This window comes from Mustelus asterias, chromosome 4, assembly GCF_964213995.1.
Source record: "Mustelus asterias chromosome 4, sMusAst1.hap1.1, whole genome shotgun sequence".
Taxonomy (NCBI): Eukaryota; Metazoa; Chordata; class Chondrichthyes; order Carcharhiniformes; family Triakidae; genus Mustelus; species Mustelus asterias.
Window position 1 is genome coordinate 38,916,960 of NC_135804.1, and position 16,133 is coordinate 38,933,092.

General features: G+C 42.5%; 1 protein-coding gene across 1 annotated transcript in view; it reads left to right on the top strand.

Moving 5' to 3' along the window:
* The window catches only part of adcy7 (adenylate cyclase 7), a 161,664-nt gene that overhangs the window by 85,944 nt on the left and 59,587 nt on the right, over nt 1–16,133 (top strand). The window contains exons 5-9 of the mRNA XM_078210863.1: nt 651–812; nt 6,228–6,377; nt 9,558–9,703; nt 13,194–13,305; nt 15,294–15,421. Of these exons, the coding sequence (XP_078066989.1) occupies nt 651–812; nt 6,228–6,377; nt 9,558–9,703; nt 13,194–13,305; nt 15,294–15,421 (698 nt within the window). The remainder of the gene's footprint in view (nt 1–650; nt 813–6,227; nt 6,378–9,557; nt 9,704–13,193; nt 13,306–15,293; nt 15,422–16,133) is intronic.

Sequence of the window (16,133 nt, forward strand, 5' to 3'; positions counted from 1 at the left end):
CACACAGAGTATTCAACACTAATAGGTCCAGATGCACACCCTGGAATCCTTAAAGAACCAATTAGATGTTGCAATAGTGGGATGTCCACGCAATTTTTAAAAAAGTGCGTAGCAGAAGTACTCGCCACTGTCAAAAGCAAAAAATGTAAAAGAGAAAGCCACACCTGTGCACTCTATGTTTAAATTATGAAAAAGCACAATTGATTAAATCTCGGAAAGTATTTTTAAGGAACAGAATTACTTCCAGTCATTGTAGCAATGTTTTAAGTCTGTAGTCCCTTTCCTTTGATTATATTGTAGTGTGGTGGGGTTCAGCATTGGGGAGGAACTGAATTTATACCTGTGCTTTCCCTGCACTGCAGTTTAATACAGTTTCTGGATGGAAATATCAAACTATTTCCTGGAGTAAATGACACCACACAGGAGTGAGACAAGATTGGCAAATACTCTTTGCACACCTCCAAGTAACTCTTCAACTTGGGCTTAGCCAATGGAAAGGAGGAGGCCACCTCTTGCTGAGGGAATGATGCAGAAACACAATTTTAAACAATGTAAAATGAAAAGAAGCTTTATTCTAAAGATGGTTTTGCGTTGGTTGGATACATGTTACAGATTTTAAAAATAATCTTCATTTTCTGTTTTCTTTTAAGGTGCCATTCTTTTTGTACATTGTCTTTGTTTTGTATACAATGCTGCCATTATGTATGCGGGATGCCATCATTGCCAGTGTCCTGTCATCTGTCTCTCATATTGTTACCCTCAGTATTTATTTTTCAACTGTGCCAACGTCAACAAATTCCCTAGTTTGTCAGGTACGTACATCTTACTAATCTTTTAACTGGTTTATATATAGCTCTCCCTCTCTCTCTGAACCCACCATAGGTCTGAATCAGAACCTCATGATTAGATTTGTTGGTTTCACACATGTACATATTAAAGATGGTGGTATATCAATAAGTGAGAGACAAATCTACTGAGATCGCACCTTGTACATTTGGTGTATAAGATACTTAAACGATGTGTGAAAGGGTGTGAATGAGTGAATGTTAAAAAGCTAAGTCACAGAATCATTAATATAGTAGGGTAAAATGCTGTTATAATTCTTCGGGCAAAATCAAGTTCATATGTATTTTAGCAAGTGTAGCTCCTCTGTTATGTTAAGGAAACTCAATCATTGTTATAAGTTTTGTGCTATTTAATAGTGATGGATGGCGTTGATGATAAACAAAATATTGGACGGGATTTTACAGCCACGCTCGTCCCGGAACCGTAAAATCCCGCCCGAGGTGAATGGACCTTTCCATGGTCCGCTCCTCGCACGTTTCAATTCCCGTGGCGGGCGGAACAGTAAAATCTGCTCCGTTCTGTCTCAAACAGGGGAAAACCTAGAAAATATGGGCAAAGGTGAAAAACCCAAATAACTTAACCCTAGGTTTACATCTCCACCTCTTCAGCTGCAAGATCAATCCAAGTATTGATTAACTTGTACATGAAGATATTCTTCCTGATCTTTGAGAATTTCTCTTCATCAGCTTATACATATGATCCATTGCTCTAATATCCTGGCCACTCCTGAACTCATGCTCCAACTATTATTTGTCATTGTCACCGAGTACTTCATATACTTTTTTTTAAAGATCATTCAATTCTTCCATTGATTTGATATGCCTGATTGTGAATCTATTATCACACCCAAAGATACAGTTCCATTTCTCCTTTTGATATTCCTGCAGCTTTCATAATGTACTTGTGACATTTGTTTTTTCTTCTTCCAATGTGTACTTACTTGCATTAGTCCATAGAAAATGTCAACCGACGGTATTGTGCAGGCTTTATGTCCCTGTTTTAGGAGCCTGGCTGTTTTCTCTTGACTCAACTGCTGTGCCTAGCTTAATATCCTGTGGGAATATAAGTGGCAGGCAAAGTGTTTGGAGGCTGGAGAACAAAATTTTGGTCACCATAAGTCACTCAGATCCCATTCACTAAGCTTGATTTGAATAAAACTTCTTGAATGCATTTCAACCTTCCAACACATTCAAGGTTTTCTGTGTAGCACTTCTTGCTTATATTTTATTTCACCATAAACTGCCAGTGGATTTATTGTGGCACTGTTTGCAGTGAGTCTGAGGCTTTACTATTTATGTAGCTTGTGGGTCACAAAGCCACCGTGCCAAATAGTAACTCCCACTCCTGCGTCTGGCAGAGATAGTTGGCCAGAGGGTCGAGTGCACGCACCTTCAAAAAGACTAGTGACAAAAATTATGTTCTGCCACACAGATCCTGCTCTGTGAAGGTTCTAGAAGAAGAAACGTTTTGGAATATGGGAAACAAAGGGGTGATTTTTCCCAACTTTTGGAATTCCTGTCAGGATATGCTGATGTTGAGGACTGTAGTGTTAACTTTGTTTTGCCGTTGCTGATCACCCTCAGTTAGGAGGAATGTCTAAAGGTAGCTGAAGTGGAACTGATTGGTACTTAACCACAATCAGAAAGGAGAACAGCTATGGTGCAGTAATTAAATATCTAGATAGATAATGGACCCTTCACTACTTGTGTTGTTCACACCATTCTGTAGCAATAGTGAGCTGTGAGCTTTGCCTAAACAGTAGATCTAAATGCAGATGGAAAGAGGACTTGGGACTTGTTATTTTTAACATTTGTCAGACAGTTTTCTATAAGAGTCAGCTCAGTCAACTCAACACTGACGCTATAGTGAGGGCTGGTAGTAGGTTGAAAAGGTATTAAATATATTTTGGTAGATATAATATGATCAGCCAAATGTATTTCTGGGATGACAAATTTCTTTTATTCCTATCGAGAATAATGTTGGAAATCTAATTTCTTTAATCCGAGGCTGGAATTCTCTGGTCTCGCACGCCCCGTTATCAGTACCAGCAAGAACGGAGAATTTGATGCTCAGCCACATTTTCATCCACTGCAGCGGGATCGGAAAATCCCAGCTGCAGGTGAAGTTGGAGAATTCCAGCCCTAAAATTTCAGTACAGTAATTGAAAGCAAAAAATTAGCTGCAGTTACAGATTGATCACATAGAACGGAAATTAAAATAATTTATCACAAAGATTTTTTAAAATAGAGGTTTGTTTTTTTTTCAATGTATCAATCTTTAAGAATAAAGAACCTCTGCAAACACTTGTCCTTAGATGACTCACCTTCAAAGACAAACCTCTGAGCAGTCTGAAGACCCAGTTGCTTAGGAGTTTGTGAACAAGTACACGAAGGGAATGGGGAAGTCTCAGTCTATGACAAACTGAACGTAGTTGCCCTTTGTGTAATTTGCATTTGGCTGATCTATTCAATATCAGTTCCTAACACATAGGAATTTGTTACCATTCCTTTAATAGGCTTTGTAAAGATGAACATTAATCTTCAAAACCCTTTATGCAGTTGTAACCAGTTGCCCAAGAAGTTTAAAAAGCTGAACCAGTTTATGAAGCTGTTATCACAAAATTCTGCTGGAAAGAATTGCAAATTTGGTTCGCTTTAAAAAGTTTGCAATTACTTAGCTTTATTTCCCAATAATAATTAAGTGAAATCATGTTGTGGCTGTATAGTGGTTAGGCCACATTTGGAGTATTGCATACAGTTCTGGTCACCACACAGAAGGACATGGAAGCTATGGAGAGAGTGCAAAGAAGGTTCACCGGGATGTTGTCTGGTCTCGAGGGTGCTGACTATGAGGCGAGGTTGAATAAACCAGGATTGTTGATTCCCAGTTGCCACATCACGGCGCCTCCAGCCTGAGAGTGAGCGAGGAGATCTCGGTTGTGGGCCTGCCTGGAGTGGGGGAAGGGAGATTAGAAGTAGCATCCTCAGACAAAAGAGCAGGGGATTCATCCTGATGTCCTGGCCAATTTTGTTCTTCAATCAGCATCACTGAAAAACACACAATCTACTCATTTTCACATTGTGACGGGGTCTTGCCGCACACAGATGAAGGATGGAGCTAGGGTTCTGGTGGTGGAGCAGAAGCAGGTTGTCATGTGGTGCAGTTGTAGCATCCATACCTGTGGGCCAGAAGCTCCGGGTTCAAGTTCCACTTCAGGACTAGATGGCCATGGGAGGAGTGTGCACAATGTGGCCAAACAGATTGGTTATCAGCCTGTAACTCCTTCCAATGCACTTGATGGCAGGTGATTAAAAAGCGAGAAGAGTTTCCTGGTCACAACTGTGCTCCAGAAGGCAATGGCAAACCACTGCTGTTGATGCATTTCCTACATTACAACAGTGACTACTACTTCATTGGCTGTAAAGCACTTTGTGACATGCTGGGGTTGCAATATAAATGCAAATCCTTCCCTCTTTGACCATGTGAAAACTTTTTTTTCCATGTCGCTGTTGCAGTGTACCCAAACAGGCGACTAGGGGATTTTCACAGTAACCTCATTGCAGTGTTAATGTAAGCATACTTATAGAATCATAGAGGTTTACAGCATGGAAACGGGCCCTTTGGCCCAACTTTTCCATGCCACCCTCTTTTTTTCAACCACTAAACTAATCCCAATTAGGAATAATCTTTAATCCCAATAATCCCTCTCTACTCAGTTTACCCATGTAACTGTCTAAATGTTTTTTAAAAGATAAAATTGTACCCGTCTCTACTACTACCTCTGGCAGCTTGTTCCAGACGCTCACCATCCTCTGTGTGAAAAAATTGCCCCTCTGGACCCTTTTGTATCTCTCCCCTCTCACCTTAAACCTATACTTGTGACATTAATAAATAAACTTTAAAATTTAACTTTTCACTGGGAAGACTGAGGGGAGACCTGATAGAGGTCTTCAAAATTATGAGAGGCATAGACAGGGTAGATAGTCAGAGGCTTTTTCCTCTAGGGTGGAAGTGTCAATGATAAGGGGGGGCACAGGTTCAAGGTGAGAGGGGGAAAGTTTAAGGGAGATGTGCGGGGAGGGGGGGATGTTTTTCACGGAGAGAGTGGTTGGTGCTTGGTACGCGCTGCCAGAGGAGGTGGTGGAAGCAGGCACATTAGCAATATGCAAGAGGCACCTGGATGGGTAAATGAATAGGGAGGGAATAGAGGGATATGGACCGAGAAAGGGTCGAAGTTTAGTTAGGGCATCATGCTTGGCACAAGCTTGGAGGGACGAAAGGCCTGTTCCTGAGTTGAACTTTGTTCTTTGTTCTAAAACTCTGAGCAATGGTGCTGCTCACAGCTGGTGTAATAGGATGATGTAGATAATTGAGAAAAAGGCTCGACTTTTGCCTCCCGCCATCCAGGGACACAGCACCGCAGTGAGCAGACTATGGATTAGCCTGAACTACTCACTAAGGAATTTAGCTGTCATGGAAAGACTCGAGAGTAAATGAAAAATGACATATAATTTTCATCTGCCTACCATCTCACACAGGGTAGGAGGAAGATTTTCTTTTCATGATGCCAACTGTCCATCCCATTGTGACCCAACTCAGCTTAGAGTGGGCTTTTAAATGGGTGGCATGAGCTCCAACCCAAAATAGGCAAGAACCTTATCACAATGTTTAAATTAGATTACTGTCTGGTAGTCCAATCCAAAATTTAGGTGCTGCTGAGGGTCCTGACCGATGTTTCTTAATCGGATCGCTGAAGGCTGCTCCCACACATTCTCAAATGAACCACACTGGTTTTTACAGAACTAGTGCACCTCCTATTTCTCTGCAAATCTTACAATCTGCTACTCAGTGTCCCTCCCTCCCAGCTTACACCTTTCCTTCTCTCACTAAACGTCTACACCAAACTGCACTCTGCGGCAAATCCACCGCATGTACATCTGCACCCCCCTCCCCCCCCCCAACCCCCCCTCCTCCAATGCCACTTTTTAATAAGCCACTTTATCTTTTTCACCCCTATCCTTCAAAAGTTGATCTACTCTGAGTAATTGAATAAAGCGTTCCAAAGATGTACGGGTTAGGTGGATTGGCCATGCTAAATTGCCCCTTAGTGTCAGTGGGCCTAGCTAGGGTAAATGCATGGGATAATGGGGATCGGGCCTGGGTGGGATTGTGGTCCGTGCAGACTCGATGGGGCGGATGGCCTCCTTCTGCACTGTAGAGATTCAATGATTTCTATGAAAAGCAGAAAAGTACAATTAGTTAATAAAAATTTCTACAGAACGTAACAGATCAACCTTCTTTAAGAGTCGATGTTATTAAATGTTTAGTAAATTGGCCAGATTGGATACAATATTCAAATACTGACTTTTATTTTCTTCCAGTTGTTTTCCAATGCTGTGATATTTTTATGTGGTTGCTTGGTTGGCTTTTTTCACAAGCTTTCAATGGAACGTGCCTTAGAGCAAACCTATGAGGACACTTTAAGCTGCATCGAAATAAGAATGCAGTTGGATATTAAGAAAAAACAACAGGTAAGGGTAATAATATTTCGAGCTTTACTTTCACTTTGTAACAGGAACAGGAGTTTTACTGTGGAGACTAATGTAACGCACATTCCATTTCCCAACTTCTGTTTGAAAGGATTGTGATTAAAATGGGCCCTAAAATATATCAAAGAGCAGTTTAAAACATTGATGGTACTTTAAGCCTTTACTAAAATTCAGCTCAAGAGTTTCCCATGAGAAAAGGTTTTCCGGAACTCAGAATAGTTCCATCAATGAAGGAATCCACTTAGCTTGTTGTGTCGTTCCAGCTGTTCTGTTTGCAAAAGCTACTGAACTGGTCTGGCTCCCCTTGCCTTTTAACTATAGCCCTGAAATGTTTTTCTATTCAGATTATGATTGAATTCCTTTTGATTCTACCTCCACCAGACCTTCAGGCAATGCATTCCACTCGCTGCATTAATTTTTTTTTAACCCTTTTACCACCTTAAATCAATGACCTCTGGTACACAATCCTTACACGGAGATGCCGGCGTTGGACTGGGATAAACACAGTAAGAAGTTTAACAACACCAGGTTAAAGTCCAACAGGTTTATTTGGTAGCAAAAGCCACACAAGCTTTCGGAGCTCCAAGCCCTTTCTTCAGGTGAGTGGGAATTCTGTTCACAAACAGGGCATATAAAGACACAAACTCAATTTACAGAATAATGGTTGGAATGCGAATACTTACAGCTAATCAAGTCTTAAAAGAACAAACAATGTGAGTGGAGAGAGCATTAAGACAGGGTAAAGAGATGTGTATTGTCTCCAGACAGGACAGCCAGTGAGACTCTGCAAGTCGAGGCAAGCTGTGGGGATTACAGATAGTGTGACATGAACCCAATATCCCGGTTGAGGCCGTCCTCATGTGTGCGGAACTTGGCTATCAGTTTCTGCTCAGCGACTCTGCGCTGTCGTGTGTCGTGAAGGCCGCCTTGGCGAACGCTTACCCGAATATCAGAGGCCGAATGCCCGTGACCGCTGAAGTGCTCCCCAACAGGAAGAGAACAGTCTTGCCTGGTGATTGTCGAGCGGTGTTCATTCATCCGTTGTCATAGCGTCTGCATGGTTTCCCCAATGTACCATGCCTCGGGACATCCTTTCCTGCAGCGTATCAGGTAGACAACGTTGGCCGAGTTGCAAGAGTATGTACCGTGTACCTGGTGGATGGTGTTCTCACATGAGATGATGGCATCTGTGTCGATGATCCGGCACGTCTTGCAGAGGTTGCTGTGGCAGGGTTGTGTGGTGTTGTGGTCACTGTTCTCCTGAAGGCTGGGTAGTTTGCTGCGGACAATGGTCTGTTTGAGGTTGTGCGGTTGTTTGAAGGCAAGAAGTGGGGGTGTGGGGATGGCCACACCCCCACACCCCTTTGTATCTAGTGTATAGCATCGGTTGAAGGTCCTGTGGTTGAAGACCATGCAGACGCTGCGACAACGGATGAATGAACAATACTCGACAATCACCAGGCAAGACTGTTCTCTTCCTGTTGGGGAGCACTTCAGCGGTCACGGGCATTCAGCCTCTGATATTCGGGTAAGTATTCTCCAAGGCGGCCTTCACGACACATGACGGCGCAGAGTCGCTGAGCAGAAACTGATAGCCAAGTTCTGCACACATGAGGACGGCCTCAACCGGGATATTGGGTTCATGTCACACTATCTGTAATCCCCACAGCTTGCCTGGATCTGCAGAGTCTCGCTGGCTGTCCTGTCTGGAGACAATACACATCTCTTTAACCTGTCTTAATGCTCTCTCCACACACATTTAAGACTTGTACCTTTAAGACTTGATTAGCTGTAAGTATTCACATTCCAATCATTATTCTGTAAATTGAGTTTGTGTCTTTATATGCCCTGTCTGTGAACAGAATTCCCACTTACCTGAAGAAGGAGCTTAAGGCTCCGAAAGCTTGTGGCTTTTGCTACCAAATAAACCTGTTGGACTTTAACCTGGTGTTGTTAAACTTCTTACACAATCCTTTCACCAGTGGCAACAGTTCTGCTCGACCTCCTTTGGTCTAGGCCCCTCATGATTTTGAACACCTCCATTAAATCGTGTCTCAACTTTCTCAAGAAGAAGAACCTCAGCTTATCCACCTCCCTGGAACCATTCTTGTAAATCTTTTCTGTAGCTTCAGTACTTTGGGTCCTTCCTAAGGTGTGATGTCTAGAATTGATTTGATTTGATTTATTATTGTCACATGTATTCGTATACAGTGAAAAGTATTGTTTCTTGCACACTATGCAGACAAAGCATACCGTTGAAGGCAATACTCCAGTTGAGGATGAACCAGTGTTTTATATGTATTTGCAATAAATTTTGCGGTCTTCACCTAACTTATACCAGAGTAATTCCAGACAGTCTGACCTGCTGGGAGAGTTTATTGCCAACATGGACAGGGTAGCACATGGTTTTAGCACTTGGTGAATTGTTACGAAATCAATGCAGAACATGCTTGACTTTCTGATGTGCATTTGCGGCAGGTAAAGCTCTCTATCCGAAGCACAGAGTCAGACAACTACCCCTGATGTCCAGGAGACCCCACAGTCAAAACCGACAACTGCATAATTGTCTCACAATTTGTAATACTGCCCAAAGAATGCATGAGATGCCTGCTTTGGGAATGCAGAACTTTGAATAGGCAAGTGGTTGAGGAGGTCCAAAAATCTGGTTATTCTGTACCTTTTCTGACATGTGCTTAATGCAGATTATGGGACAGTCTTAATTCCCATGAGCTTGGTGAGCTTGGTTAGCAATGTTCATCCAGCAGAAGGTACTCTTCAGCTACAGGCAATAAAATGAAACAAAACTTACTCCAACAGATAAATCAAAGATAAAGGTTTAATAAAGAAACTTCATTACTCCAACACTTGCAGCCTCACCCTGGGCCATTCCAAGCTCCCCCACAATTCCCAACAGGTTCTTATTTATACTGAGACAGCTGATCATCACACCATTTTGTCATTGGTTACGTAGTTTACTGGATCAGCTGATCCTTACAGCTTGTCACACTACAACAGATCCAATGTTATCATTGGGTTACATTCTAACAAACAAGACTTTAAAACCATATTGCTTTTATTAAATTAAATGCACTCAATGTTTAATGGCAATGAAATACTGAAGACATTTCTTGTGTTTACCCTGTTCCATTTCTTTTATTCCAGGAAAGCCTGCTGTTATCAGTGTTGCCAGGCCATATATCTATGGAAATGAAACTAGCTATTATTGAACGTCTGAAAGAAAGTAACTATTATCCACACAAGCGTGATAATTTCCACAGCTTGTATGTGAAGAGGCACCAGAATGTAAGGTACACTGTTCACAATCTTAATATTCACAAATATTAGAAAGCATAACATAAGAATTAAGAAATAGGAGTAAGAGTAGTTCATATCTGCATGCAAAAATCGATTTGGAAAATATGTTTAATACAAATTGCGATTTTTCAGTACATCACTGCGGAAAACAGCTTACACTGAGTAATATTGTCCAGCTATGTGGGACAGTAATATTACTTCAATCTGCACCATTAGGACAAAACTCTGGAGAAAAATATCAAATAAATGTACCTATTTTATTTACCCGCTCTCTGCTATACTTACTGGAGGGCAATGACAAATCATCACTGACAAATGCTGCCAACAAAACGGTTCAGGATAAGGCAGCAGTAGACATTGCATCAAGGGCCTTCCTCCTGGGCAGAGCACACATGATATGACTTGGTATGCAAGCTATACACATGTTATTGGTGGCTGGTGTTTACACGTATCTACTCATTCCAGGTACTTCAGTTCAGCCTTTCAGCATATCTTTCCATTCCATTTCCCATTTTCTTTCAAGTACTCATCTTGTTTCATTATCTCTTCATCTTGTATTCAGATGGTCCCTATGCAGTGATTCACGCCTTGTTCGGACACAACCTTTGTTTCTTTACTACATCCAACTTTTGAATCATGAAATCTTTTGTTATTTAATCTTCCCTGCCCTCCGCCCTATCACAGATCTTGTCCTTCTCTCAGCCCCACTATCCCCCCTTCCATTGGTTGCATTTCTTCAGTTCAGGTGAAAAAAAGATCATCAACCTGAAGTGTTTACTCTGCTTCTTTCCGCAGATGCTGCCTGACTTCCAAGCTCTTCATTCTTTCCTGATTAGTGTAAGATGGACTGGGGAGTTCTGCCCAGGACTCGTGCACTGCTGTCCCCCCAACACCCCCACAGGCAGACCCCCACTCCAATCCCACCCCGATTGCTGGCCCCTCTCCTGCCGCCACTGATCCCCATGGAGAGTAGCAGCGGGAACCCCCACCCCACCAATTGTCATGCCCCCTTGGCACTGCCCTATGCCCCCTGGGCATTGGCACTTTGCCGCTTCAGCAGTGTCAGGGGGCCCTGACTGGCCAGGGTTCCCTTGCCCGGGGCACTGTCCGACCCTCTGAGGGACCCCGATTGCCCCCCCTTCACTCCAGCGGGGTTGGGCCGCTAGTCCCCCAAAAGTGAGGAGCTACTCTAAACCCCGCTGGAGTGAAATCTCTGGCGGGGTGGGAGAGGCTAGCGGGCCGGGAGAATTCGGTCTCGGGCCCGCTAATAGCCTGGGACTGAATTTGCCAGCCTCGCCCCCCCGCTGGTTTCCGGTGCGGAGCAGACTGCGCCGGAAATCTGGGCGCTGGGAGACACTAGCGGGGTGTGAACCCTCGCGGGAACCCCATGATTTGCCCACCCCCACGTGATCCTCCCGGCCCGCTGCGCTGAGGGAAAATCACCCCCTTCGTGTCTCATTACGGACCAATTATTTTTATTCAATTATCTCTCATGTTCTTTATTCATCCACAGTGCCCCATAATGAGCTTGTCTCTTTTTGGATTTTAGTGAAATATATTTCTCTTGAACTCTATTGATTACATCTTTGAAGATTTCCTACTGATGCCTTAGTTTTTGAGTTATTTTTGTTTTATTTAGTTTAGTTCCACCATATTTCATCATTGTTGGCTCTTCTTCAATTTATTGCATCTGACTTTGGCCTGCAAATGTCACTCTTGATCTAAATCTTGAAGCTTTCTGCAGCTATTCCCTGCTACAGTCAGCCCCTGTTTAACATTGTCATCGATTCCTGAAAAGTGCACCTTTAAAGCGAAGCAAGTTAGATTTTCCCATTGCAATCACTGTATATACTGAAACCATGTTCTGCAGGACCTTTTGCTTCAGGAAAAACAATAAAACATTATACCCTATAAGTTGAAATACTCTCCGTTCCTAAATTCCTAGATTTGTAAATGAAATGACTTATAAAATAAATTAAAATAGAAGAAATCTGTTTATTCTTTCTGCTGAACTCGCTCGCTCTGCTGATCATGTTGACCACTTCCCTCACTGACCACCTCCCCTTGTTGACCACTGAGGAAAATCTCGTCACTTTTGTTCACAATTAAGTCTAGCATGGACTGTTTAAGATCTGTTAGAAACTGGGAGTCTGTTATTGTTTGCTTCCTGGAAGCAGAGAAGTGTTGAGATGTTGGAAATTTCAGGCCTACACACAGATAGGAGCATCTCAATTTTTTGTTGTACTGAGGTGTCCAATATTTCTCCTAATTAGATCAGGAAATTTTGGTGTCTCATGCCACTTGATGCCGTGAAGGCATGCAGTGCATTTAAAAATGTAAAGAGCTCCACCATGCTAACGTGGGAAAATTCCTCAGCTTATGGGTGGGATTTTATAACCTCGCTCGTCCCGAAACCGTAAAATCCTGCCCGAGGTCAACAGACCTTTCCATGGTCCACCCCCACCACGTGGCGGATGGGGCGGTAAAATTTCGACCATTGTCTCCAGGCAGAAATGGCAAAATTTGACCAAAATCTTGCTGGCAATGCAATCAGGTTTACTGTTCATGTTCTTTTGGATTACTTGCTTGATGAAGCCATTCAATTTCTAATAGGCTTTAAGTGAGGAACTTGCTCGTTTTGAATTCTCCGGTGAGCTCCTGGAAATATGCAAAAGCATTTGAGAAACTGAGTTTGGCCTTCTCTTGTGACAGTCGAAACAGGAATGGCCCAGGGATGACAGGAGCTGCTTCATTACTGAGAGATAGGGAAAGCACCACTTTCATCCCCCTCCATCTCTGGCTGGCCAGCATTTATTGCCCATCCTTAGTTGCATTTGAGAAGGTGGTGGTGAGCTGCCTTCTTGATACGCTGCCGCCCACTTGCTGTGGATTGACCTACAATGCTGTTAGGGAGGGAATTCCAGGATTTTGACCCAGTAACTGCGAAGGAATGGCGATATATTTCCAAGTCAGGATGGTGAGTGGCTTGGAGGGGGACTTGCAGGTAGGTGGTGGTGTACCCATGTATCTTCTGCCCTTGTCCTTCTAGATGGAAGTGGTCATGGGTTTTGAAGGTGCTATCTCAGGATCTTTGGTGAATTTCTGAAATGCATCTTGCAGATGGTACACACTGCTGCTACTGAGCATCGGTGGTGGAGGGAGTGGATGTTTGTGGACGTGGTGCCAATCAAGCGAGCTGCTTTGTCCTAGATGGTGTCAAGCTTCTTGAGTGTTGTTTGAGCTGCAAGTGGGGAATATTCCATCACACTCCTGACTTGCGCCTTGTAGATGGTGGACAGACTTTGGGGAGTCAGGAGGCGAGTTACTCACCGCAGTAATCCTAGCCTCTGACCTATTCTGGTAGCCACTGTGTTTATGTGGTGAGTCCAGTTGAGTTTCTGGGCAATGGCAACCTCTCAATTACTTTTGAAAACTTCACTATTTAATTACTTATTCTCAGTAGTGTTCTTTTGGTGTTAACAGCATCCTGTATGCAGATATTGTGGGCTTTACCCGTCTGGCTAGTGACTGCTCACCCAAGGAACTAGTTGTCATGCTGAATGAACTGTTTGGAAAGTTTGACCAGATTGCTAAGGTAGGCATCTAACTCTCTTAATTCATTATTCACAACCAAAAATATTCCTCATCACTAATACAAACCAAAATACTGCAGACGCCGGAAATCTGAAAGAAAACGGGAAATGTTGGTCTAGTGCATCTGTGGAGAGGAACAGAGTTAGAATTTCAGGTGGATGATCTTGCATACTTCTGGTGTTGTTGTGGCTAATGTTAGGTGTGAAATTATCATTTATATTTCTGTATTCAAAATGAATTGATGTGCTTCAGAATAGCTGAAAGGTGTTTTGTGGGTTGGGGGGTGGCAGGAGGTGGGTGGTTAGTAAATCTTGTATATGATAGTGCTGGGAGACAAACAAATGGCACTCACACGTCTGTGCCACTACATTTTTCCTGTGTCTCATATCCTCCCAACTCTAAATTAGTGGGGTGTAAATTTGTTTGCTGCCCCAATGCGATTCTTGGACCATTTTTATTGTTTCAAACTCCTGACTTTCACAGGAAAGATCTTGTTGACCAAGATAATGAGCGGCAAAAATTGGTTGAGGGCCTACCTGCTGCTTATTAAATGTGTAACCGAGCTGTGAAGGCAAGTATGATTTCAGGATCAATCCCCGTTATGAGCTAAATTAGCTACTATCAATCAGATAATGGAAGGAGGACAATGCTAACCCCTTCAGCCCTTGTCTATGCGAAGAAAATTGACCAAGACTTATCTATCTGCTTGCTATCCATTGACTTATGGAGGCATGTGGATATTGGGTGAGGACACTAAGGCAAGGTTGTGATGCTCCATTTGGTGAAACAGCATGTAACCTGATACACTCGTAGAATGTTGCCTTCACCTGAGTAACTGGAGAATGTCATTCATACTGTTGTGAGAGCTTTCAGGAGTGAAGGGGAGAATATGAATGAAGGATGAGGGAAAATATAATAATTGTAAAAAGTGAGGATCTTTGCCACCAATATGTTTTGGTTCCTAATGGGCATTAAAATGGTGAAATTGTTTCATCCAACGGTTTAAATTGCGCAATCTTATAACACGAATTTACAACCCTGAGAATTGATGCAACAGCCTCTTAATATGCTATCCATCTGCATATCAATCACTGTCTAATGCATTTGCAATCTAATGCAGATCCAGGCCACAAAAACATTTTGTCAGACAGTGAAATAATAACTTTAATTCCATTCAGGCTTAACAATTTTAAATGATACTCATCTGCCTGTCACTGTGAATGGACCATTTTCGATTTTAACCTGCTTAAATGAACAGGTAACAAGGACACCCATCCAGATTTGGCAGGTCTTTTATTTTTTACATGCACATGACTTATGATATTTTATGATGGAACCTTTGTTTAGTAAGCAATCTTAATTTAGAAAAAGTCTATGAAGGTTTTCCTTTCAATTTTGTCATATGGCAATGGCAAGAACCTCTATAATTACTATCTCTACTTTAATTTTACTTCACCCGCCCGAACATCCTCCTCTTTATTTTAGGGGTAGTGATCTAGGCAGTAAATCTACCTGATATTCTTCCCATCGAGATGAGATAGCATGTTTTAATGAAATGGTCCATGTGGTGACTCAGCCAAGAAGTGATGAAACATGCTCAATGATGAAATGCAGTTGAGACTGAAGCCCAAACATATGATTGGTTGAGAACGTTAATTACCAGGTCACCTTCAACACTATAGTTACCAATCTAGATTATTGAGTACTTTTATTTAACTTTTTATACATTCATATCCAATTTTACAATTGTATGTTAAACGTTATTGGTCCATGGTGACACAATTATCATTGTTTTCATATTCATATGGGTTGGCACTCATGATGGGCTGAATGGCCTCCCTCTGTGTCATACTTTTCTAGTAATCTGCTGCACTGTGGTTCCATGACAGATTTGGAATATTAAAAAGTCCTTAAAATAAATGATTTGTTGCATGATGCATTCTTCACTAATATAACACACAATATTCTGTTAACACTATTTTTTTGTAGGAGAATGAGTGCATGAGGATAAAAATACTGGGTGATTGCTATTACTGCGTCTCGGGTCTTCCTGTATCGTTACCGAAACATGCAAAGAATTGTGTGAAAATGGGGCTTGACATGTGCGAAGCTATCAAGTAGGTACCAGCATTTGTATCAGAAACAGTCCAACCAATGCAGCAATTATTTTCTTATTTATCTTTGGTCCTGACCATTTACTGGTTCACTTTTAGAACAAAGAAAATTACAGCACAGGAACAGGCCTTATGGCCCTCCAAGCCTGCATCAACCATGCTGCCCGACTGAACTAAAACCCCCTGCCCCTCCGGGGACCATATCCCTCTATTCCAATCCTATTCATGTATTTGTCAAGATGTCACTTAAATGTCACCATCATATCTGCTTCCACTATCTCCCCCGGCAGTGAGTTCTAGGCACCCACCACTCTCTGTGTAAAAAAAACTTGCCTTGTATATCTCCTTTAAACCTTGCCCCTCGCACCTTAAACCTATGCCCCCTACGAATTGACTCTTCTACCCTGGGAAAAAGCTTCTGACTATCCACTCTGTCCATGCCCCTCATAATCTCTTAGACTGCTATCAGGTCGCCCCTCAACCTCCATCGTCCCAGTGAGAACAAACCAAGTTTCTCCAACCTCTCCTCATAGCTAATGCCCTCCATGCCAGGCAACATCCTGGTAAATCTTTTCTGTACCCTCTCCAAAGCCTCTACATCCTTCTGGTAGTGTGGCGACCAGAATTGAACACTATATTCCAAGTGCGGCCTAACTAAGTTTCTATAAAGCTGCAACATGACTTGCCAATTTTTAAACTTAATGCCCCGGCCGAT